This window comes from Nesoenas mayeri, assembly GCF_963082525.1.
Source record: "Nesoenas mayeri genome assembly, chromosome: Z".
Classification (NCBI taxonomy): domain Eukaryota; kingdom Metazoa; phylum Chordata; class Aves; order Columbiformes; family Columbidae; genus Nesoenas; species Nesoenas mayeri.
Window position 1 is genome coordinate 42,900,849 of NC_137542.1, and position 26,304 is coordinate 42,927,152.

Genomic DNA, 26,304 nt, shown 5'->3' on the forward strand with positions numbered 1-26,304 from the left:
AGCAGAGCTGTTCCAGCTCTCTGATAACTTTTGTGGCCTCCTCTGGCCCATGTCCAACAGGTCCATGTCTGTCTTGTGCTGAGGGCTCCTGAGCTGAACACAGCACTCCAGGTGGGGTCTCACCAGAGCAGAGGGGCAGAATCACCTCCCTTGACTTGCTAGCCGTGCTCCTTTTGATGCAGCCCGGGATACAATCTGCTTTCTGGGCTGCCAGCGCGCCTTGCCAGCTCATGTCCAGCTTTTCATCCACTCTCAACCCCTTCATCCCCCAGCCTGTATTGACATTGGGGGTTGCCCGGACCCATTAAGTTGCCAATGTGATCCCACATTTACTTTACAATTTATGAAGCAGTTGCAAAGCATCAGGGTCATCCTGTGATGTCAGTACTGTAGTGCTGCAGACATGTAACCTGTTTTCACTGTGTCCTTCAGTTCTGGCCTTTTTTTTTTGCATCATCCTAGTTCTGCCTGAGCATGCCTGGCCTTCAGCTTTTTGGTGAAGAATCCGGTTTACCTGAATACAGATGGCAGTGAAAGAAACTTCTCTTTTTGCTTGCTACTCGCAGCAGTTGGACATAAATTTTCCCTCCTTAATTAGCCTATGTGTCAACCAGCTGATGAGAACCTTCTATCCTGCTTTTCATTTGCTCATTACCATGCAAGTAGTGTACCTCAGAAAGTGGTGCCTGTATTGAATCTGTCCTTGTCCTGGCATTGTTTGCCTGCATCTTCCAGCCAACTCTAATGCGCCAACTCCATTTTGTCTGACTGATTTTTTGGCGTTTCTCTGAACTTCATTATTTTTTTTTTTTTAAAGCTTGTTGTGACACCTGCTCTGTCTGGCAGACAGTAGAGGCTTTGTCTTGAATTTGTTGATACTTCACTGAATTTTGTTGTGGCCCAGCTTTTGGGGAGCTCTAAGTAGGAACATAAGTTCTAGCAGATAATAAAGAGAAATTTAGAAGGAACTGGAAGTGTTTTGAAGAACAACTCAAGCTGCAGTAGCAAATGAGAAGTTTGTGTCATAAGTTTCCTGTTTTTGCCAAGGAAGCTAAGGCAGGGAATCAATGAATCAAAAGCATAAATTAATTTCTGTTAAGTTCTTGTTTGTATCTTGTTTTAATCTTTAGATTAAAAAAACAGCACCAAAGAAGACTTAAAATGCATTTTGTTTGACTTTGCGCATTCAAATATTAATGAAATGCCAGCATTAAGATAAGTGATGCCACCCTGATTTTGTCAGCTGATTTGTACATCCTATGATACCATTTCAGTTATTCTACAAAAAAATCTTCCAAAGTTAGTGTGCTCAACGCTCATAGGCTGAAAATATACTGTTGTATAAAATAATCTTGTTTTCTAATCTACGTCTGCAAATGAAGTTTTTAAACACATTTTCATGTATATAATGATCTGTAGAGGGTTAGGTATTTCCCTTGAAAGTTACTTCTTGACAGAAGTGCAGACTGCAGGAAAATTATTTATTTATTTATTTGTTTATGTATTGTTTACAGTATTAAAACTAGACTAAAACTCCATGCTTTTCTGTCAGCTGGATTTCTTAGCCAAACAATGTCTCCTTGAATGAACGGTGGTCTTGCTATGTTGGGTTTCCGTACATCATGGGAATTGCATGACTAGAGTCACCATCAGAAACACTGTTGGGAGAGAGCTCACCTGGTAGCAGAGAATCCACTGAGAATTGTGGGATATAGACCTCACATAGCACCGTGGCATCCCAGGCAGACAGTGCTCAAAATCCAATTACATTCAGTACAACTTACCAAAATATTTTGATGGAATAATACTGTATATTTTGCTTTCAGTGTAGCTGAATTATGTTTAGTATGCTGAAATGATACAGATTTAAAAAATTTGCTACAAGTCGTCTTTGTGCACTGTAGTGAATCATCTAGATGTAGAAATTTCACATTATAGCTACTTAATAAGGGAGACCTTTTAAAATATAATAGCGTAGGATCTGACACTTTGAAAGTCAGGTCCTTTTCCAAATGTTTGGCTGTATAGGCATTTGCGCAGCAGATACACATATATGCCTGCTCATGGTGAAAGCCTATTTTAGCTTTGTATTCATACCATTCTGTGAAACAGCTGTGATAAAAATGAACAGAATGTGGTGGCACCTTGTTTTTGTTCTTTGAGTAACCATACTAGACAAGTCTTCATGTTTGTTTTATTGAAATGCCTACAAGAACAGTCTTTGCTGTGCATGATAATAGCTGGCTAGTCTAATATGAGAGTGAAATGAGCTGCGTATATAGCCTTAGACAGATTGTTAATTTGGAAAATTCTTGTGGACAAGTCGGCAGCGTACTGGCTACTGTCTTTTTGCTACCTAGCAGTCTTCCATTGATATAAATAATGCCTCATTTAAGGCTAAATTCCTAAAAATTTTACTTTTGACTCATGGAAATAGTGTTTTTTCCAGTGTTTTTCAACAAATGCATTGTTTGATGAACAGGCAGGGTGAAAAGGCATTGATTCAGCAGTAATATTCTTTGCCTATATAAATCTTTATGGAATAGGTGCTAAATTTTGAGCTCCAGTAGCTTGTGCTGTATGAATTCATCTGGTATCTTCTTTCCAGTGTATGATTGTTTTCCACTTATTTTGAATACATCCTTTCCCCATGTGTTAGTGCTTGAACTTAAGTCTTTCCCTTCTTTCAAGGGAAAACTGTCATCATGGTTGGCATAGGAAATATTACATGCTACTTTTTTGCCTTTTTTTTTTTTTCCATAATGTGAGCTTTCATCATCTTTCTCAAATAAATTCCCTTACTCTGAGCTGGATTTCACACATGCATTATGTTTTTGTGGTGCCCCACACACCCATGCCTTTCAGGAAGGAGGAGATTATGTGAGTCAAGGCACGTAAAGGATTGTGACACGGGGTAGAAGAATACTGGTATTATAGTAAATATGCAAAGGATAGTGCAATGGATAGATCCTCTGAAAATACTGTGGAAAATAAAAGTAATTTTGAAAACATTAGTGTGTTTTATTCATTTGATAGATTCTAATGTGTGAGTGGAAGAGACTCCCATAAGGTGAACTGATTTTTTTCAAATTGAATCAAATTATGGATTCTGGGGCCTACTTCTGTTTGGTGACTGCACAACTAATGCAGTTAGACATTTCCAAATAACTCTTTATATGTGAACCAAAAATGTAGTTATAAAAGTCATTTAGCATGCTACAAAATGCAGACATATAAAATATCAGAGTATTGAAGCAATAAATAAGGAGCAGCAATATTGTGTTTGATCTGCGTTGTCTTAAGTTTGTTGGTATGATTTCACAAGAAGTAATATTTTAGCATTATCTTTGTGATTCTAAAGATTCTACCATTATCCAAATTGGTTGGAATTTTTTTTTTAGCATTTAGGTGGTGTTATATATAGTTGCTGACATTACTTCAGACAGCATTCTTTCTGAGCATAAAATCAGATAACGTTAGTTGATCTGACAGTGGGCTTCACTAACAACTTAGTAGACTTCAGTATGTGGTTACAGCAGGTGACAGCTCTTGACCATGCTGGCACGGAGTGTATATTTTTCTTTTAGAAAGTGACATTGTTGGAAATTGAAATGAACAACATCATTTCACATAACAAACACTTTCTAGGAGGTTAAAAGTTGAGTTGCTGCAGTGTTTCACCTCAGTCAGCAGTGCTGTCGTCGTTGCTGTCATCATTTGGACCTCGTTATAGGGCTGAGCAACCAGAGTGTTTGCTTGGTGCTTCAGGCAATTAGAAGGGCTCCTACCAAACTTGATTAACTAGCAGTGTAATTTGCAAAAATGTATAGGAGTAAAGGGCCTTTTCCGTAGCTCTCACTTGTTCCCTTTGAGTGCCGTCTTGCGTGTGACAGTATTAAGTCAATGACAAGTTCATATGGTTTTAAGGGGTCATGTAGGACCTTGAACTTAAGTTTATGCTGCTTATAAATGTATAGAAAATAGTATTCTGGTGTCTGTCTGCCCCGTTGTTTTGATATCTAATGGTTTTGTTTAGTGATGGATGTGCTTTTAATATGTTACTTTTTTCCTGCCCTTTTAAACCAATAGTAATTGAAACAATGTCCAACACCAGACTGAACTTCAGAAATCACTTCTAGGTCAGAGTGTATATTAAGTTTTCAGAATATTGATTTAAAAACATGAGCACAAATTCTGTCAGGAATATTCTAACTCAAAAATACTGTTGATTTCGTTAAAAATAATAGTTCTGAGTCATTCAGTGTGCATTATTGCCAACCAGTGTGGTGTGTAGATGTTCAATTACTGTCTGAAATAGTAAACACCTTCTATATTTGTGCAATTACACTATTTTTATACTCAAATGCTGTAAATATAGTGGTAACCAAGGGAAGTGTAACCTAAAAAACCTAAACTGAAGGATATTTCAATTTGGGTATTGTTTACAAACATAAAAGGAAATACACGGTGAAGTCTGTGTATATATATATATATATATATATATATATATATATATATGTACACACACACACACACAATGTAGATGACAGAAATGCCTCTTTATACAGGCCCAAGTATAGTTATTAGCTTAAAAGGATGAACAGGTATGAAGAGTGTCTTACTAAAACTGATGGATAGAATAGCATTTGTTGGAAGTCTTTTTAAGTGTAGACTCATGCTTACCTTTAAAAGGTCCAGAAAATTTCCAAACCTTTTGTTTACTTACTGTTCCAGCTGATACTGGCCTGATGTATTGCTTCCAGCAATTTAATGTATTTAATTTTTGTGATGATTTTCACATGTTCTGACATTTGCTGAATACACAAAACTCTTTGAAAAGTGAATACTAGTGATAAAGCTCTTTCCATTTTGGGGCAGGGGTTGGATCTTCGAGCAAGTAGTGTTTACAGAAAACCGAATGTATCTGATTTGTTTGAATTATCATGAGTGTGCCTTCCTGCCAAAGGAGAGATACATGGCTAAACCACAATGTCTTTTTACAGATACTATATGTTGAAGTATTTCTAAATATTAATATTTATACCTGTAGTCCTAAAAATTGAGTGTACTTTCAGATCTTAACTCACGGGGAGTTGAAATCTGGCATTGTTAGTGTTGTTCCCCTACAGTTTTGTTCTTTATTAATAGCTTGATCAAATTCACAGCCCTTAAGCAATTTTATTGACAACCATTACCACTTAACTGGGTGCATGTACTGTTAGTTAAGGTGCTTTTCTTCTCAGTACTTTTCCAGTTACCTGCTGATGGGTCTGATCTGTTTTATTTGTTTGTGAAGTAGTTATAAGTTCAGGACTGTATTCACAGAGTACAAACAAACAAAAGCAAGTGACATTGTTTCTGTACTTCACAGTCCAAAGACTGTGAAGACAGAAACCTTTTAAAATTATGATGAGTCATAGGAACTTATCCTTTTCCAAAAGCATTCATTTGTACTTCTTCTGCAGGACAAGATGAACTAGGTTATATTTAAGTGACCATTAAAATAATTTGACTTACATTCTTTAAAAGAACAGAATTGAAGTTTTACAGCCTTCCGTATAGGTACATTTATGTTTATGTGCTTTATCAGTAAGTCAGTAAGCAAAGAATTTGCGTAGAATAATGCTATAAACCACTACTAACATATTTATTCAGACTTGCATAACTAAACAGAATATAAATTTAAATTTATATAAATTGATTCAGGTTTAGTTGTGGAGAATATTTTATACTATTTAGCAGACCATGATATCAAAAGTAATATAAAATTATTGTGGAAAAGTACTGTTTCAAAGCACTGTATTAATCGTGGGGGGTGTCAAGGTTTAGGGCAAGGCGACAGTAAACCGTGGCAGATGCTCCCTGTTATCCCCTTTACCTCTCGCCACCCCTTCCTTTAGATCAGAAGGATGATAAGAAAGATAAGGGGAAAGGAAGAAAGACTTAGACTTAGTTGGAGAGTTTTAAAGGGTTTACTATTGCTACTAATAAATAGAGAATATATACAAACTGTACAAAACCAATCTGCAGTGCTCGATGTGGAGCTGGCGTCACTCCAGCAGCAGAGCTGGGTGTGTGGAGCTGGCAGCTCCAGCAGCTGCAGGGCCAGCACCCAGAAGTCACGGGTGGGACTTCACAGCAAACCGGAGCCTGATTGCAGGATGCAGGGCCTGAGGCCTGTAGGTCACAGGCAGACAGGCAGGGTCCTCTCTAGATGCCGGCCATGGTCGAAGAGAGCGTGACCCTCGTGATCGCCCTCTTGTATAGGGGGTATGACAGTTGTGGGATGGAATACTTCATTGGTTAGTTCTAGTCACCTGTTCCATCCACCCCTCCTCAAACACGCCCCTCTCACAATGGAATGTGGGAAAACTTATCAGTCTTTCTTAGCTACCATAGTAATAAATCTAAACACGAGCTTCTTCAGCATTCCATTGGTCTCTTATCAGCACCAAGTACAGGCGTCCGAGGAAAAATATGCAGGCTAAAACTCAGAAAAGTACAGACATCTAGAAGAACTTAGCTGAAAGAAAAATCACTAAAAGAGAACTGGTCTTGTTTTTAACAGAACCAGGACAGGGGCGAAAAAATGGGAGAACTCTACGTAAGCAGCATTAGTGTTGAGTCCTGGAGTTATAATAAGTGAATAAACAAAAATGTGCATTATCACAGTAACAGATAACTTGTGTTTCTCCAAATGGGTTATTGCAGAAGACTTTTCTGTTCCTTTATTCAAATAAAACTGTAAATTCCCCAATCTAGCATTTTGGCACACTGCCTCATTTTCTACCAGTACTTGACCCCGAGGCTGCATCTGCCTCTCTAACCTTTGTCTGCTTCGTCAGCTTAGATTTCAAAGTGTGCCATGATTGAGTTTGAAACTGATGTCATAGCATCCATAATAGCGTTGTTACCTTAGCAATGATATTATAGAAAAGAAGTGAGGAAAAATAGAAAAGAATGCTTTACCTACTAGCTTGGAAAAAGAAAAAATGCATGTGATGTTGAAGAGAAGAGAATAATTTAAAATCTGGAAGTTACAACTTAAATTAATGAATTGTAGCAGAGAAAATTGTGAAATATGATCCCGTATGCTAGTGTTTTAACTGTTGCCAATATTCAGAAAGCACAGTCCCTATCTGCGTGGACACTTCACTTGTGTAATTTAGTAGCACAGGAAAAGGTGATAGTATTTCCATTTAACTGTTCATGTTGGCTTCTGAAGCAGGAAGACTTGTTATGTAGGAAAGTATTCTGAAGTTACCATTTCTGAAATAGCAGAACTGCCACGCAGAGAGGTGAGAAATGGGCTTCTGAGAAGGGAACAGGAGGAGGCGTTGGAATTTCGGGTTGGGTTTTTTCCTTGCACCAAGGTGCTGTTCTCAGAGGAAAGGGATTCATTAGTTATTGCTAATTTTAACTGAGTTGACAGGTCTTGAAGAAGCTTGTAAAACTCCCAGGACCACTCCACATATCCACATTGCCCTTTTAGGCTTTTAAACTAAGACTGATGTCTGCAAATGTTATCTGCCCTTATGTTAGATAATGTAGGAGTACTCCTTTGAAAAACACCAGATTACTTGTTTGTCTAACTTTGCTGACAAGGCAGATGTTATGTATAGAGATGGCTGAGCCATATGGCTAAGGAAGATGCCCTTGGATGTACTTAAAAGCAAAAGCTCAGTGGAGATGTGTTTCTGAAAACAGTGGTTTTATCACACCAGACATGATCCTGAAGGCTGTGCCAGCATTATCAGGTAGTGCAGCAAGAGCAGATCTGTGACGCATTATGTGAAGGACTCAGTGTGCATACTATATATGTTGCAGGGGATTTTCTTTTTGGACTAGCTCCAGCCAGGTCCTGAGGTGTGAATGCCCATTAACAGTCTTGAGTGTAATTGTTGGCTTGGTTTGCTTGGAATAGAATTCAGTTCACACTTTGCAGTCACCCTGCAACGTGAAACGAGTGCAGTTGGTTGGGCAGATGGGAGTCTGGCATCAGGCTAATCCAAACTAAAATGTAAATGCGGACATGCACCTCAATTCCAGTCAGACAACATGTAAACTGGGAAATTTGGCCTCAAGTTCACCTGCAAGGTTATTTCCACAAAACAGTGTAAACATAATTAGTGTGTCAGTACTCCAATATTACTCTTCCTACAGTGCTGGCATCTCATTACATGGTTGGTGGCAGCAGCAATTGTGCTGCTACCGTGTGCTCTCAGTCTAGTGTTTGCAGATTATTTCTCCAGAACCCTCTGTAGTTCTTTACTCAAAATACTTTTCTTTCCTCCCCTGCCCTGCCCCACCCCCCCCTCCCTCCCCCCCTTTTTTTTTTCTTTCCTCCGTCTCTGTACGAGGAACACCATTTTGAATACAGGAATGCTCAGTGGTGTGTTTGAAGAGTATCTTTACTTATAGATGCTGGGGTTTTTTTTCCTTTGAAAAGAGCAAAATGCATTTTAAGGTTACCTGTGCAAGTTGCAAGAACCATTAATGTTGACAGTATGGTATGCTAGGCTCTTAAAAAAGCAAAATAGTCATGTGGACATATTTTGAATAATTTAAAATTCATTGATTTTCAGGTCTGGTCAGAAAGTACAATTCTGATTGTAGAGTCTATCTATGAAAAGTATGAAGTATGTTTCATTATTCAGAATTGTTTTAATTTCTTGACTATTGCTGTTTCTAAAAATACTTTCTATGGCACAGTATGAAAAATTGTATTTTAAATTCCTGTAAGGGCTTTTAGCTTTGTGGCCAGTCTTTTCAATTTATTTTTGCTATTGATGTATCTGCTATTATGATATAGAAGAAGCATTCCCTAACTTGGATTTGGTTTTCTCTCTGAATTTAGGCCACTAAGCATTACGAACATGGGGGCCTACAAGACCCTTTTGGTATAGCAGTCATTGTTTATTATAAATCTTTTTGTGCATTAGAAGTATATTCCTTCAGCTGTATAATTTTATCATACATAGTTTCAGTAACACACAGCAATGTTCTTGGCTTTAAAGCTTCAGCTGCAAGAAGGAGTCCTAAATCTCTTTCTTGAAGGTGTGGTGGTGGTAGTAGTAGTAGTAGTAGTAATTAGCCAAATAATATTACACCATAAAGGAATCTTAAGTCTTTTCCTTATAGGTGTGGTGGTTGTAGCATTGGTAGTGGTAGCAGTAGTAAGAAAAATGTGACTATTCTTGCTGGTTTACACTGGTGCTAAGGCATTGCAGAAGATAAATCTGGGGGATTACTTCTGCTCTGCTATATTTGAGATTTTAAAAATGTGACACTCAAGATAATTTCGTTACTCTTAGTTACATATCCAGGTTTCATTTTTACAAGGTTATCTTCAGGTACACAAATTGAGTAATCTAACTCATTTCTCTGTGCTTTCATTTCTACATCTGTAAACTCGAAATAACTGGTATTCACTTTAAGAACTTTTAAATAAGCCAATAGATGTGACTATCAGAGAGAATGAGGTATTAAGGGGTATACTTTACATCATGACTGTTTGGGGAAATAGTGTGGATTATATTTGATGTCAGTTAAAGGTATAACACTTGATCATTGATTACACGAAATATACTTTACAGCAGCATCTCAGTAGCTGTTACAGAAATGTGCACTTAAGGGCAGAAAAATATATATTTACCTTGTGGTTTATTGTTGTAAAGATTTCTTAATTAAGCTTAATTTCTTACAGGAGGTGCTGAAACAGCTACAAGGAAGTATTGAAGATGAAGCAATGGTGTCTTCTGGACAAATAGACTTACTGGAACGACTTAAAGGTAAATGTATAATTATATTGTAAGTAGGTTCATTTGTTTCTCAGTTGTTTGTTCTTTGAGATAAATTTTTTTATCTCAGCTGCATGTTCTTTCCATTGCTGACTTTGATTAGGGATAGACTCAGTGCCTGTAATTTTTGATAAACATTTTAAGACACATTCTCAAGAAAAAAATAAAATAGTTCCTATGCTGCTTTTGTGCTTTTGCTACTATTACTTTAGGAGTTCATATGAATTGCTTTTGGTATAACTTGCATGTCATTCAGTTCTTCAGAAAAAATACATTTGTTTAAATTAATGATGGATTAGCTCCACCAATTTTCTAAACTTGTTTGGATGCACTGCCCCCTCCATGTCATATTACTGGAATTGTATCTGTCATGCTGCAAATTGATGCCTCCTTAGAGCATGTGTTGGAATGTGCACCATCCCATTATATGGGATGTGCAAAGCAAGCCCAGACCCCTGATAGTCCATGTATACATCCATTATCCCTGCCACTGAACCAGAAATGTCATAGGGAATGTCTATGTTTATGGGCCGTGTGGTGAACAGAGTTGTCATCATTTACGTGACAATGAAGCATCTGCAGGGTCTCTGAGGAAGAAGCTATTAAGAAGTGGGCCACGAGAACAATCCATATCATGTTTATGCAAAGCTTTACCCATTTCTTAAGTCCTCTGGGAAAGAGGCAGGCAGGTTCAGGTGGGGATGCTGTTCTGATTGTCAGGATTGCAGTTTGGCTGTCTGCTCAGACTATTAGTGTTCTCCCAAGTGTACCATTAAGATTGATTTTGTTTCACATTGTGTTCTTCGGTGGTTCCAATGCAAAATGTTTCCATCATAAAGTCATGGAGTTGTTCGGGAAATAAGAAATTAAGGTAGAAATTATCTTTTAAATTTGTGCTGCTGAACGTCAATTTTGAAAGTGTTTGCTTTTCCTTATCCAGAACTGAACCTGGAAAGTACCAACTTCCCTGGAGTGAAATTAAGGCCAAAGGTGTCTGTGCGTTCGTATGGGAGCCGCGAAGGATCTGTGTCAAGCCGTTCAGGAGAGTGCAGCCCTGTTCCCATGGGATCGTTTCCACGAAGAGGATTTATGAATGGAAGCAGAGAAAGCACTGGATATTTAGAAGAGCTAGAAAAAGAGAGGTAATTTTCTTTGTTTATTCATCCAGTATAGATTGACTTATAATTTTAACATGTAAGTTTACTGACATACCTAGCATTTAGCTATAATGCATATGGCTTTGGTCACTGGTATGTTTATCTTGACAGGTGAGGAAGCCAGGAATCTGCATTATATTTAGATGCACAGTAAAAAAGTGTAAAACACATCATACAACTCCTACTGCTTCATCGTATATGCATTTCATTGTTACTCTTCGTTGCTGAAGGTTATTTTATTTTGATCAGCAGATTGTCAACATCTGAAATACATTTAGACAGTGGGAGGAGAGCATCCCAGACACCTCTATACCTCATCACTACTGTTGTTCAGTGGTGAAACTCCTTACAATGTGATGGTGCAGTCTCTTTATCTTTTTTGCAAATGTTACTACTGTAACATTAGTTATTATTAGTTATTATTAGTTATTTACTGTTATCAGTTATTAGTTATTATTATTAGTTATTTACTGTTATCAGACATTTACCTAGTGATCCTGGTGTCTCAGCAAAAATGTCAGCTAAACAAATTTATTTATTCTGTCTTCTGTATGTTGTTCTCATCTGATGTTTTGTGTTGACAAAATAATGAGATTTCTTTTCTTGGAGGCAGTGATGTCCATTTAATAGAAAGCACACACATTCAGACCATAATACAGATATGTAGCACTTTATCAATCACTTGTAAAGGAAATGCAAAGTAAGAGACATGGAGCTGTTTCCACTGAAGACATTTTTATGTCTTAAAATGAACCTGACTAAAGTCCCAGATGTTTTCAGAGGCCTGCCTATCAGACAAGGTTTCATAAAGATCTGGTTGTTGACAGCTACTTAATAGGATGTCAAGCTGGGGGCTGCAAAACAAAAATAATAGCAACACAGTATTTTTATGTCTAGTAGTCATGAACAAGCAAAAAAACCCACTTTCAAAACATAAAACATGGTGGGTAATAAGTGGTTTGTGGGCAGCCCTTCAGAAACCTCTCCTCTAAAGGGCCTTTCCTACAGTACTTGTTTGTATTCTTCCAGTGCTGTTTTTTACCGCATGCGATACTAAAATCTTTAAGTACAGATAGGACTTTCAGTTACGGTTCAAGTGAACTCCAGGTCACTTGGAACAAGGAGTATTAATTTATAGCAGCTGAAGTTCTTCATGGTGGTTAGCAAATCTGATTTAGGATCTGTGATTCTTTCTGACTCTCCTGGATTCTAAGGTGATAAGTTCTTTGGACATTGCTCTCAGTGATAACGACAGTGTAGGCCATGAACTGGTATTGTTCCAAGTAGTGCTGGAAAAAGGGGATAAGGATATTTTTATTTGATGAGCTTTAGGCAGTGTTACTGTTGCAGCTGGTGGGGTAGAGATTTGTGCTGTGAAGACGGTCTGTATAGGCATGGCCAGATCACATCTGGCTTCATTATTAGTGAAATCATGGATGATCCAAACTGCCGTAATCTTCATGCTGTTTCAGGGGATGTGTAGGGCATTGGCAAATTAATGAGATGTTTGTTAATAAACTAATTCACTAAGTGTTTGTTAGTGTAAACAACTTAGAAACAGGAAAAAATGCAAAATTTCATTTGTATTGAAAAAATTACTTAAGCTTAGCTAGAAGTGATCTTCTGAGGGGAAGAAAATTAATCAAATGGTTCACTTACCAGAATGAAGATATATTTATGTGCTTGTTTCTCATTTGCTTACTTCTCTAATTTCAAAGTCCAAAAAAAAAGAAGAAAAAGTAGGAGGTGTGTGTTTTTAGGTTACCAATTTATAATATATTATTTTTAAAATATCTCCTGCTTTCTCTCTGGCCATTTGTTGGGTGTATGCGGTAAGACACTGTACCAACAACAAAACTTCTCAGAGGACACTGCAGGTCACTTTTTGTGTTGGTTTACCTTTTGCAATTTAGTAAATTTAATAATCTCACCTTTGTGAAATAAGATTATAATCTTATCATAAATTGTTTCTGAAAATGTTTGTATACTGTGTTTATTCCTTCTGGTTTACACCACTCCTTGTTATATTTTCTTAATGTTGATTTTGAGCATTTTCTCTCTTTTACATCCCTTTGACTAAGTGACTTACCTAAGTCTTTACAGCATCTATCAGCAGTGTTTTATTTTCAAGATCTTATCACGTCCTTAATGAAGTGACAATATTAATTATCTTTGTAATTCACATAATGCAAGCAGGGTAGCATACTGTTTGTTTCCCTTCTCCCTTTTAACTAGGAATAACATTGACATAATTATGCAGAAAATATTTCCAAAAGAATAAACCAATTTTCTGCATTCATTCAGCTTAATCTGTTGTCGGGAGCTTCAAAAATATACCACATTAGAGAAGTCTTTAACCACCCTTCAGAAAAGCAGTTCAAATGGTAAACTTTTTGTTAACTCATAAAAATAAGGTTCCAGAAGTGTGCTTCTTTTGCCCTGTTGCATTCTTACTGAACTTGACAGCATATGACAACAGAATTTTCTCTGATACCGTGGAAGTCCTGATATAAATTTTAGGGTATAAAAAGGTGGAAAGACCCAGCTCAGTTATTCCATCACTTTTTTTTTCCATAATCAGTAACACTTCCGCTACCTTAAATGCCCTCCTAACCTCAAGAAGTTCCAGAAGGCTGAGAAGGAGCTATACTTCTGAATGCTATAGTGTCTGATAGGGTTATGTTAAGGGTGTCTGATAGGTCATGTTAAGGGTGGGGAGCAGCTTATCAGACACATCTACAGAGACTTGCTGCTTATTTTCAAGGAAACAGAAGTGCAACCTGCTACAGTTGTACCAACTCTTCAAGGCTTCTGCTGAGAGACCTTAAGACATTGTTAAAACCTGAATTCTCATGAAGCAGTGATACAAAACTAGTAATCTCAAATAAAGCATTACTCGTAAGCAAAAATGACACTATTACATTAGAGGAGTTGCCCTCAGGTCATACATTATGTTGTTTATGGAGCACTGATGGCTCCTAAGTTCTCTTCTTGCTTCTAGCATCAGCTGTGCATGTCAAAACAGATAGAATGACACTGTGTCTCATAAACTGAATAACCCTACATTTCACAAGAGAATCTTAGTCACATGTTCACTTAGCCAAAAGTAATCCCTCTGGCTTCTACTACCAGTTCTTTGACATCCAGATGCAGAATTAGTCCTTTAACATTTGCAAATCCTCATACAGTAAAAATACTTTCTATAAGGATTGCATTAATTATGTTTTTGCAAATTTGATTTCACAAACTGGACACAACTGACGCATGAGCACCCAAGGTGGAAAAAAGGGGGAGTCTTGCAGAATGTGATCAGGCAGCCAGGGAGTGTGTTAACAGGAGGGGCAGGTGGGAGACCAAAAATATCTACTTTCCTCACAGGCTTCCCTGAGCACCATCTGTTAGCTTTTCTTTCAGTCTTTCTAAAGGACTTAAGGAATTCTTGCCAGCCTCATCCCTGTAGCTGAGGAATTACTCTTTTCCTGTAATCCTGCTACATTTACCTGCCATGATATGGTAATTGTCACTTATTGTTTCTTTTCATCAATTTTGATTGTATACTTTGTTGTTGTTAAAGCTGCCCAGTAAATGACTCAGTGTGTAGTCTTGACATTCTTAAAATAATTCTGTTTCAACATAACTGTTGAATCAAATCTGGAAATTTATGTAATTCTATCCATGTTTTAAAACATTTAGCACTCTTAAATGTGTGTAATTTTTCAGTCTCTTGCAATTGTAATGAGAGATTTTGTCAATTTTAATTTTCCATTTGAACACTGGTCAGGCCACTTGCATTGGGTATGGAGTATAAAAGTCAAGTCATCAAACTAGTTTGAAACCTTTTTAAAGCAGCAACTAGGTCGAACTGATCTTTTAAAAAACATATTGTTGAATTATTTATTCTACGTGAAGTTCTCTCCTGTGCATGTTTGAGTATCGTAATATCAAATAGCGATTAGGATGCATTATCAAAGTAGTCAGGGTTTGTGGTTTTTGTTGTATGCTGTGTTTTTGTTCTTTAACAACTTCCAGTAATTATCTGTAATGTGTTCGTGGGCCTGATAAATGCTCATTTAGCTCTTGCTCAGAAAATCCACAACCTATGTTTAGAGAGGGGGATGCGGAAGTTAAATGATAGGGACTAATACTGGAAAAGGTTGTATGCAGCTTTCTCTTCTCTAAGTCTTCATTTTAACACTTCCATGAACTCTAGTGAGCAGTATTAAATTGTTAGAAGGCAGAAGAGTGCTCACAATGCGCATTTATAAGAAATTAATAACTTGTGTATAAAAATAACCACACCAACCAGCCAACAACAAAAACCTCACCAAAACCAGTGACAACAACAAAAACAACCAAGAGTGGGTTTTCTTTATACCCCTACTAGCCAGATTTTGCCTGAAAATGTTAATACCTTTTGAAAGTGTTGTAACAGTAAACACTGTATCTGTATTGATGAAGTTTACAACTGTGTAAATGTAGTTCATGCGAGATTGGTAAAATAGCATGTAAAATTTGTTAATAGATTATTTTCTTCTGCATATATTAATATTCCTCATATATTATTCAGGAACACAGTATGCTTATGGCACCCATTTAAATGTTTTAAACAATTGCAAATGTATCCTATCTATAACATTTGATGGAAAATACTCTTTGAAGTATTTTTTAATACTCATAGTAATACCTTAATTTTGTGTGTGTTACCCATAGTTTTGGTAAAGGTGGCAAAGTTAGGAAGGAGACAGTGTGAAGATGGATGAGAATTTAATTCAGTAACATTATTCAGGGATGTACATGCTCCTACAACATTCAGGCCCTTAAATGTAGTTCGATGCATTGTACAAAGCATGTTGTTTAAAAGAGGGAGGATACAAGTTAGCCCACGACTAACTTTTTTGCTTTCACAAAATACCTCAGCTTTAGGTTTCAAAATGGTTTTGTAGAGCAATGCTGCTATTTTCCTCTTCTATAGATGTGGTCCTGATATACAAGAAGCTAGTGACTTGATTAGCAGAGAGGAGGGGAAAGGTTGTTTAGCTGGGACCAGGGAACTGCACCCACCTTCTCAAATGTCTGCTTAATGCCCTCTTCAAACTTTGTTTTTCATTTAAACTTTTTTTGTGGATATCAATGCTTGTTTCTGTACCCACATATGGTAATGAGGTCTTTATCTAGTGAGACATTTCCTGCTTCTGTTTTTAATAGATCTCTTTTGCTTGCGGAGCTTGAGAAGGAAGAGAAAGAAAAGGACTGGTATTATGCCCAACTTCAGAACCTGACTAAAAGGATTGATAGTCTCCCACTTACTGAAAATGTAAGTACCTTCAGTATGCTTAGTCATGTATCTGATGCTATGGTCTTTGTTTAGATGCTGTGTATATTTTATGAATTTGGTGATGTTCTCTAATATCATTTTAATTTAAAACATATTTATTCACTATGTAAAGCCAACCTTAGCCTAAATCATGCATTTTTTTCATATGTAATTTTACACATTAAAATTCATACCTGTCAGTATAAATGTCAGTGATAGAGAAAAGCACTGAAAAGTTATGACAAATTAATTACATGTCAGTACATTGCTTCTATAACTCTCTCCCCAGAGGTCTTTTCTCCATCCATTCAGTTATTTAATGGATTATTTTAGTTTTGAGAGCAACATTAGCCTAAGAGACAACTTACACAGGAGCTGTCAATTCATAACAGCAAGTAAAGTTGTGCTATAGCCTGTGTAGGTGGTGTTGCTCCATGCTTTTACCTTGGCATCTCCAAACTATTTACATTCAAGTCATAATTATTTCGACTAACGAAGATATCTGATATCCCAGATAACACAGATTTTCCTGTTGTCAGATCTCAGCAGCTGGAATATATTTGTAGTGCATTCCTTGACACATACAGTGTTGGGAAGTCCTGGTTGCCCGTTGTTACAGTCGTACCTGATCAGGAATAGTCAGCCTCCTGGAAGTGGAAACAGACAGTGGAAATGTTTCGGTGACTGCAGTGAAGCAGCTGGACTTGAGCTAATCGAACACCGAATTGTAACTGAGCTTATCAGAACCCCAGAAGCAAGGCAAGGAGGTCTGAAAAGGATCTTGAGGAAGAGCAGTCCCTCCCCAAAGGCACTGTCAGCTGTATCTGAGTCACTCTGTTTTAGGTTTTAAGATTGTCTACCTAGTTTCATCAGTAATCAGTTTAACTTATCTCTTCTTATGATTAGAATATCTTACTTAACATCTACACTAAAGCTCTTCCGTGGTAATTTATATTCATTGCTACTTACTTCAGCCACAATAGAGGGACAGTTCCCATTCTTTTTTCCTGCTTTTCACATATTTGTAGATAGATGATTGTCTCTTTTTGACTCTCTAAATTGACCTTGGGGAGGTCTGCTGGAAGGACTGGGACTGCTCTTGGAGACTCATTTGCAAACTGAGTAATTGTCCAAAACTAGTGAAATGCTTTGCTCTTGTCTTGAAAAACATGTCAGTTGTAGTGTCTTCTCTTAAGCTGTGTTGTGCATGAATTGAACACTTGTGCTTTTTCCACAGGAGAGTTAAAAATAGGGTAGATAGCAGTAGTATGAAAACCATCACTATGTGCAGTAGTTTGATACCTCTGAATATTTCTGAAAATACCGATTCAGATGGCATGCGTTATAGTTTTGTTTGTATGCTGATGGATCTTAGTAGCCAGATGTTCCAGGCATGTAATGAATTACGCTGTCCCGATGTTTATATTTAGTCATTTGACAGAACTTGGTGGTAGTCTGTTGGTTTTACAACAGTATGTGTTCTTATTTTTAATAATGCAGTCATATTTTAAGGATCTATAATTGTGTTTTGTTTATGAGCTTTGGTGTGGAAAAGTAATTGTCCTGCTTATGTTCAGAGAAATATATAGTTCACATAAACATTATTTACTAAAATGCCTTCTCTGTACTTCAATTTCAGTTCTCCTTACAAACAGATATGACCAGAAGGCAGTTGGAGTATGAGGCAAGGCAAATCAGAGCTGCAATGGAGGAACAACTAGGTACTTGTCAGGACATGGAGAAGCGAGCACAGGTATAGTTTGTCTTTCGTTATTGGAAGGGATGAAAAAAAAAATTCCTGCATTTTTATTAAATTATTAGTAGTTGTATCTTACAACTGTGTGTAAACGCAGTGATACCTTAGAGCATTTAGTTAGCCTTTCAAATACAAAAATAGGAATCAGGCCATAGGAAGTAACTACACAGCAAAAAGTACCCTTTGCATGTTTTGAAAGAAGACTTGTGAGTACACAGATGTAGACAATTTCTTAAAAAAAATATTTATTAAAATTATTATTTGCTTATTTTTATTACCATTTTAGCTTCAAACAAACATGTATTTACAACTACTTTATTTTATATCTATCATGTTTGGGTTTTTTTCATGCTTTTAAGTTCAAAATAAAATCCAACTACTATGGTTGAGTTCCTTTAACCAGAAACCACATATCAAAAAATAATCTTTGCAAACAAGGTATTCAAGTAAAATGTAATTCATATACATATCTGGAAGGTGGTTGCTCTCACCAAGAGTTGTTTTGCATTCATGATGAGGATGTAGAATTCTATATGCAAATTGTGTTACACCCATTTGGAAGTATAAGTCTAATCTAATTGTGTGGAACCTGTAAATGGAGAGATCAGTTGCTTGCTGGTTGTAAAAAGTATTCCCCCCACAGTAACAAAGCGACAATTTGCATTGTTACCATTTATTTCCTGAGAAGTTAAATAACCAGCTTGCTAAGATATTTTTTAAATGGTGAATGTTACAAAAATAAGTCCTTTGAATAAAAGTAGGTTCTACTTGTCTTGCCAAGTTTACTCAACACAAAATTTTGCTACATAAGGAAACATTTCTATTCTTGTTTGTGACTAGAAAAGCTGCTTTAAGTTTCAAAGTTAACAATTTAGTAGGACTTTTCTGAAAATTCCTATGGTTATAAGTATTTAGGAGAACAGATATCCTTCAGTTGTTAGGTGTGTACATAAAGACTGTGTAGGGCTTTGCCTATGCAGACCTACTCTGTCAGACCCAAGTTTAATGTGCCTGGATAATAACTGGCTCTGATCTGGAAGCTGTGTTACTGCATTATGGAGGTTTATCAGCAGTGGTGATGCCCTGCACAAATTCAGCTATACAAATGGTGTCAGCCAGTCCTGGGTGAAGGCAGATCAAACTCAGGATTGTCTGTGGATGTCTGCTTAGCCCTGTTGCAGAAGAAGGTGTTACAGAACTTCTGGGAAAGTTCTCTTGCTGCTAAAAAGCTTAAGCTAGAGTAAGGTGAAGTAAGCTAAATATGTAGGGTAGACTGCTGGCAAAATTTTAAATGCAGTCAGGCAGAGAATAAGTGATTTTTTTCAGAGAAACAATTTGCCAAGAAGACATTGAAAGATTTTATGATTTTCAGAATTAATAACCCCATGGTTTTATCACAAATGTTTTGTTGTCTATCTATGTGTATAACATGTACTTTAAAAAATTACACTGTCTGTTGTGATTATATGAAGGTGGGAAAATAAGAAGTAACTACTTCTGCATGTGCTTCTTGTGAACTGGAGTGGTAATTCCCCTTGGTTTTATTTTACCAATAGCAGGTGCCAAAACTTTGTAGAAGTTCATCGGTGTATGAATACATAAAAGCAAATTCTGGATTATTTCACTGTGATGCTTAAAGGTGCAAATTGCACCATTCATATTTGGCAGGTGTAATGAATTTCTTGGTGTTTCAGCTTTCTGCTCTGTGGTTTCCTTCCCTAATTGTGACACACAATTCAATGCAAAATGCAGATTGAAGAGAGAGAATGGTTCAGCTATATGAAGTGTGGTATTACAGACATCTCTGTATTAAGAGTCACGAAGACTGATTCTGTGAAAGAGTTGATAACCTTCTGTTGTTCAAGTAGTCATTGCACTAGCCACCCTTTCTCATGGACCTCTTCCCTCTTTCATGTGTCATTATTTCCTTTAACCTCTTCTTTTGAAGCAAGTTAACTCACAGCAACTCACCATTTGTTGTCTTTAGTGAAGATTGTATGTAACAGTCACTCAGAAATGCATTAGAAGACTGTTAGCAATTCATTTTACCATGCTTAATTACTTGCAGTGTATAACTACAGTGTAGTTATATCTACCCTGAAGTGTATAACTACACACAGTAGTTCTTGGGGTAAAAAAACCAAAGCAATGCTTGTCTGTGTTTTGACTGTTCACATGTTCTGGCATTCATACTTAATAATAAGAAGAAGCAAACTTTAATTTCTGTAAAATGTAAAAGTTCCAAGGATGAAATTGTGTTCACATAGAATTTATCATAGAATCATAGAACGTCCTCAGTGGGACAAGACCCACAAGGATCATCGAGTCTGATTCCTGTCCCTGCATATGACAACCCCACAGTTCACACGGTGTGTCTGAGGATGTTATCCTTCTCTTCTTGAACACTGTCAGGCTTGGGCCTGTGACACCTCCCTGGGGAGCCTGTTCCAGTGCTCCTCCACCCTCTGGGGGAAGAACCTTTTCCTGATGTCCAACCTAAACTTCTCCTGGCACATCTTTCTGACATTCCCTTGGGTTCTGTCATTGGTCACCAGAGAGAATCAGCACCTGCCCCTCCTCCTCCCCTTGTGAGGAAGCTGTGGACTACGATTGAGGTCTCCTCTCAGTCTCCTTCAGGCTGAACAAACCAAGTGACTTTAGCCACTCCTTGTATGGCTTCCTCTCCAAACTCTTCACCAGCTTTGTAGCCCTCTTCTGAGCACTCTCCAGTAGCTTTATACCCTTTTTATCCTGTGTTGCCCAGACCTGCACACAGGGCTCCAGGTGAGGCCGCACCAGTGCAGAGCAGAGCGGGACCATCACCTCCCTCGCCTGGCTGGCAATGCTGTGCTGGATGCACCCAGGACACGGTTGCCCTCTTGGCTGCCAGGTCACTGTTGGCTCATGTTCAACTTGCCATAGACCAGAACCCCCAGATCCCTCTCTGCAGAGCTGCTCTCCAGCTGTTCTCCCTTGTTGAACTTCATGCAATTGGTGATTGCCCAGTTCTCCAATTTGTCCAGATCTCTCTACAGGGCCTCTCTGCCCTTGAGAATGTCAACAGCTCCTTCCAATTTGTGTCATCGGTGAACGTACTTAGTATTCCCTCAAGTCCTGTGTCCAAGTCATTTATTTTTCCTTCATGCCAGAACAAGAAGGATCTGATATTTTTTTAGGTTTAGAGTTACCTACTATCTCACAAGAAATGATTATTCATATGAGAATTTATCTCAGGATTCTTAAAAGTTTGCTAGAACAGCAGACCACTAAAGATATGTGAAAATTTGGATTCCGGAGTCTTTTACAGATTAAGATTTCAGCACTGTTATCTGCATACAGTGGTCTTGTTTGTAAATGTAGACCAACCTATTAATATTTTTGTCTGTCATGTATATTTTATTTTGAAAAAAAAAGAGAAGTGTTTTAGAACAAAATATTCTTTATTTTTACTTTCTAGAAAATTACTGTTTTTCTATCACTGTGAATATTGAGAATTTTTTTTTTTTGTTATAAGTCTTACTAAAGCAGTAAAGTCCAAATAATTGATAACTTGTAATTGTTAAATTACTTTATCCAACTGTTTTATGTTAATAAATGTGATTAGTAAATGTAACTGGGAATATACGGTGAACAAACAGGAATAAAAAGCGATGTTTCTCCTGTAGGTTCTGAAGTTAAAACCATTCCTGGTGCTTCTTCAATTGTGTACCTCTGGTTTTGTGTATTTGGCATTAGGCTGTATGCCTTTGTGACAGGAAATGGATTCTTTTTTCTGCTTGTACAGTGTTTGGTACAAATAATGCTCCCAGTTAATAACTCCGCAATTTTTCTTTAATACAGATGATGAGATAAGGAAGAATGGTCTGATGATTACATCTCTGGACTAAAATTAGAAGGGTGGATATAATATATATATAGATACATATATTTTTTTTTTTTTGTCTGCACAAAAATATATGTACAGATACTTAGATTCTCTTGATGCCCTTTATAGAATAAATTGTTGGTTATGCAGAAAGAAACTAATTTTAGGGGAAATTCAAGCCATTCTTAAAGACAGTGTTAGTCATGCATTACTTGACCAATGCACAGTTATTTCCAGTAATATATTTTTATTATAGAATAATGGAATCATTTTGGTTGAAGGAGACCTGTAATATCATTGAGTCCAACCATAACCTAAATCTAGCACTAAACCACGTCTCTAAGATCCTCATCTCCACATCTTTTAAAGACCTGCAAGGATGGTGACTCCATCACTTCCCTGGGCAGCCTGTTCACCTTTGCATGAAGGAATTTTTCTTGGTACCCAATCTGAACCTTCCCTGGTGCAACTCGAGGCCATTTTCTCTCATCCTATCACTTTCTACTTGGGAGAGGAGACCAACACGCTCCATGCTACAAGCTCCTTTCAGGTAGTTGTAGACAGCGATAAGGTCTCCCCTCAGCCTCCTTTTCTCCAGGCTGAACAGCCCCAGTTCCCTCAGCCGCTCCTCATCAGACTTGTGCTCCAGGCCCCTCACCTTCCAACCCCTCTTGTAGATGGGTGTCACATTCACTAGCTTCCAGTCAACTGGGACCTCCCTGGTTAGCCAGGACTGCTGGATGGAAATAATGGAAAGTGGCTTGGTGAGCACCTCTGCCAGCTCTCTCAGTGCCCCTTGCATGGATCCCATCTGCCCCCATGAACTGAAGTGTCTAAGTGGTGTAGCAGGTCACTCACCATTTCCCCTCTGATTATTTGGGCTTCATTCTGCTCCCCATCTCTGTCTTCCAGCTCAGGGGGGTGTGTACATGGAGCACACCTGGTATTACTGTTAAAGACTGAGGTAAAGAAGGCATTTAGTACCTCAGCCTTTCCTTGTCCTCTCTCAATATGTTTCCCACTGCATCCACCAGAGGACAGAGATTCTCCTTAGCCCTCTTTTTGTTGCCAATGTATTTACAGAAGCATTTTTTGTTCCCTTTTACAGCAGCAGCTAGGCTCAGCTGTAGTTGAACTTTGGCCCTTCTACTTTTCTCCCTGCATAAATTCATATCATCCTTGTAATCCTCCTGAGTTGCCTGCCCCTTCTTCCAAAGGTTATAAATACTCCTTTTTCTCTTGAGTTCCAGCCGCAGGTCTCTATTCAGCCAGGCTGGTCTTCTTCCTCACTGGCTCATGTTTTGGCACATGGGGACAGCCTTCTCCTGCGCCTCTAAGATTTCCTTCTTGAGGAGTGACCAGCCTTCCTGGACTCCTTTGTCCTTCAGGACTGCCTCACAAGGGACTCTGCCAAACACCCTCCAAAACAGGCCAAAGTCTGCCCTCTGGAAGTCCAACGTAGCCGTTCTGCTGACCACCCTCCTTCTCCCAGAGTAGAAAACTTGATCTTTTCATGGTCACTATGCCCAAGGTGACCTCCAACTGACACACTGCTTATGAGCCCTTCTCTACTTACAAACAACATGTCCAGTGAGGCTCCTTCCCTAGTTGGCTCTCTAACCAGCTGTGTCAGCAAGTTGTCTTTCATGCACTCCAGGGGCCTAGACTGCTTCCTCTCTGCTGTGTTGTATTTCCAGCAGACATCGGGTAGGTTGAAGTCCTCCTTAAGAACAAAGGCTAGCGATCAGGAGACTATAGAATATTTCATCTACCTTTTCACCCTGATTGGGTGTCTGTAACAGACCACCACCAGGGTGCCTGCCTTGTTGCTCTTCCCCTTGACTCTCACCCATGGATGTGGAACCCTGTCATCACCCTCATCAAGCTCCAGACAATCAAAACAGTCCCTAACACACATGGCTACCCCACCTCCTCTCCTTCCTTGCCTATCCCTTCTGAAGAGTTTATAGCCATCTAATGCAGCACTCCAGTTACAAGAGTCATCCCACCATGTTTCTGTGATGGCAACTACATCATAGTTTTTCTGCTGCACAATGGTGTCCAGCTCCTCTTTGTTGCCCATGCTGTGTGCATTCATATAGATGCACTTCAGCTGGACTATTGATTGTGACACCTTTTTCTGGTGAGGACTATTCCCTTTGTGACCATCATCAAGGGCTTCCATGGTTTCTAATACACAGATAACCCTTGTGTTTTTCTACCACATGGCTCTCCATCCCCTACCTCCACTGAGACAGCAGATGGAAGGGCCTCGCTAGCACCCCTTTCCACGAATGCTGGTGTGTCGCCCTTGGCTTTGCCTCTGCTGTGTCTGGTTTCCTCCCTTTCCCCCTTACAATCTAGTTTAAAGCTCTTTCAAGGAGCTCTGCTAACTCCTGCCGCAGGATCTTCCTCCAACTTTGAGACAGGTACATCCCATTTGTCACCAGCAGGCCAGGTGTCATGTAAACTGAGCATGATCAAAAAACCCAAAATTCTGCTGGTGGCACCAGTTCCAAAGTCAGGTATTGATCTCTTGCATCTTCCTGCATCTTTCCTCATCATACACTGCAACTGGGGAGCAGAGGAGAACATTGCTTGTGCTCCCAGTCCTGCAACCAGTCATCCCAGGGTCCTGAAGTCTCTCTTGATTGCCTTTGGATTTTCCTTTTCATTCTCATTGCTACCTACTTGAAAAATTAGTAGAGGATAGTAGTCTGAGGGCCTAATCAGGGCAGGAAGTTTTCTTTTCACATCTTTGATGCCTCCCTGGGGCCAGAGTTAAACTTCCCTAAGAAGTGGGTCTCAGTTTGGGCAGCTGAATCAGTACTTACAGATTTCTTGATCTAGGAGCAAAAGGGGATGAATTATGTTTGCCTCATGTTATGCTGAAACTTCCGTGTGTGCAGCTTTCCAGTTTTATTGGCATTTTTCCTGATACTTTGCATTACAGATTCAAATCAAATTTATAGTTTAATGTTCATTACTTTGCATCTCTAATAAATGTTAACATTTATGATGCTTTTCCTGTAGCTGCTTATGGTGCATATTTTAGGAATTAGTTCTATTTTGTGATGATATTTTCTTCTGTATTTCTAAAATTTCTATATAACATTGTGTTTCTATTCCACGTGTATCTTTTGGCATTAGCACCTTTTGAAAGTTCATCTTATTTCTGTTTTCAGATTATAAAGACATTAAATAAGATTGGCTATAATGCTGGTCCTTGCGGTGTCCACTAGATGCCCAAAGCCTTTCCTTTTTTAGTATAACATTGTAATGTAAATGTTAACCAGGCAGAAAGAATCAGGATTTTTCTTTCAGTTATGTGTCCTTTTTATTAAGCTGTCCATCACACAAACAGTGCTACTTAATCCATTCATTGTTCTGTTCATATCCTGATATTATTTGACTAATTACTTTCTGCTCACTTTTAAAGTTACATAACTTCAGTTTATTATTAAGCTTATACAGGGATATAAAACTTCATATGCTTACTGTTTCACAGAATCATAATGCATCCTGTGCCTCACAGTACAACTTCTATGTAGTATATGTATCCTGTAACATTTTGGGTTTTTATCATACCCTTTACTAACCACAGAATGGCTGCAGTGGGAAATGAGTAGCAATGTGGCTGTAAAAGACTGATTCAGAAATTTTTATAATATCCCAGGCAAACCAAAGAAGCAGTATGTAGTTTTCTTCTTCACACTCGGCCTGTAAATTCTTTGAGATTTTTAGGAGCAGAAAAATATTCAGAGGCTGTACGTAAGAAAAACTCTGAAATCATTATAGTAACTGAATATAATAGAAGTAATTCAGAATTTCATACCTTCAAGAAACTCTGCAAATATAAGTCTCCCTTAAATCTCTTCAAGGCAAGTAGAAGTCCAGTATTGGAGATCAAGTCAAATAATTTGCTGAAGATCTGCACAAAATGTCAGTTTCAGAAACAGGAAGTTTGCGCAAGTTAAGTGGAGCATTTTCCTGTACTTGAGTGTATACCGTGTAATGACCTGTTATATCCAAATGAGTATCAGTTTTATTAAAAACTGAACTACTCGCTATGTTTTCAGTGTTTGCAATCATGCCTGTGTTTTTTTATGAACATTTGAATTAGCACATGAATGGTTTTGTTTTGTAGTCAGCTGTATTTGCACAGAACTCTTCATACTGTCATTCTATACAGTATGTAAAAGGAGTTTTTGAACAAAATCAAACATGAAAATGCATTCGTTTCAGGCAAGGGTGGCGAGAATTCAACAAATAGAGAAGGACATTCTTCGTATACGACAGCTCCTGCAATCACAAGCAGCTGAAGCAGAGGTTAGTGAGCAGTTACTTGCCTTCTTTTGAATATGGTATCTTTTTCTGGGAAAAAAAAAATAATCATAAAATGGTAGGCAGGA

At 38.1% G+C, this 26,304-nt stretch overlaps 1 protein-coding gene across 1 annotated transcript in view; it reads left to right on the top strand.

Moving 5' to 3' along the window:
* Positions 1 to 26,304, top strand: part of APC (APC regulator of WNT signaling pathway) — a 96,805-nt gene that overhangs the window by 41,208 nt on the left and 29,293 nt on the right. Inside the window, exons 3-7 of the mRNA XM_080362315.1 lie at positions 9,707 to 9,791; positions 10,741 to 10,942; positions 16,163 to 16,271; positions 17,911 to 18,024; positions 26,138 to 26,221. Of these exons, the coding sequence (XP_080218441.1) occupies positions 9,707 to 9,791; positions 10,741 to 10,942; positions 16,163 to 16,271; positions 17,911 to 18,024; positions 26,138 to 26,221 (594 nt within the window). The remainder of the gene's footprint in view (positions 1 to 9,706; positions 9,792 to 10,740; positions 10,943 to 16,162; positions 16,272 to 17,910; positions 18,025 to 26,137; positions 26,222 to 26,304) is intronic.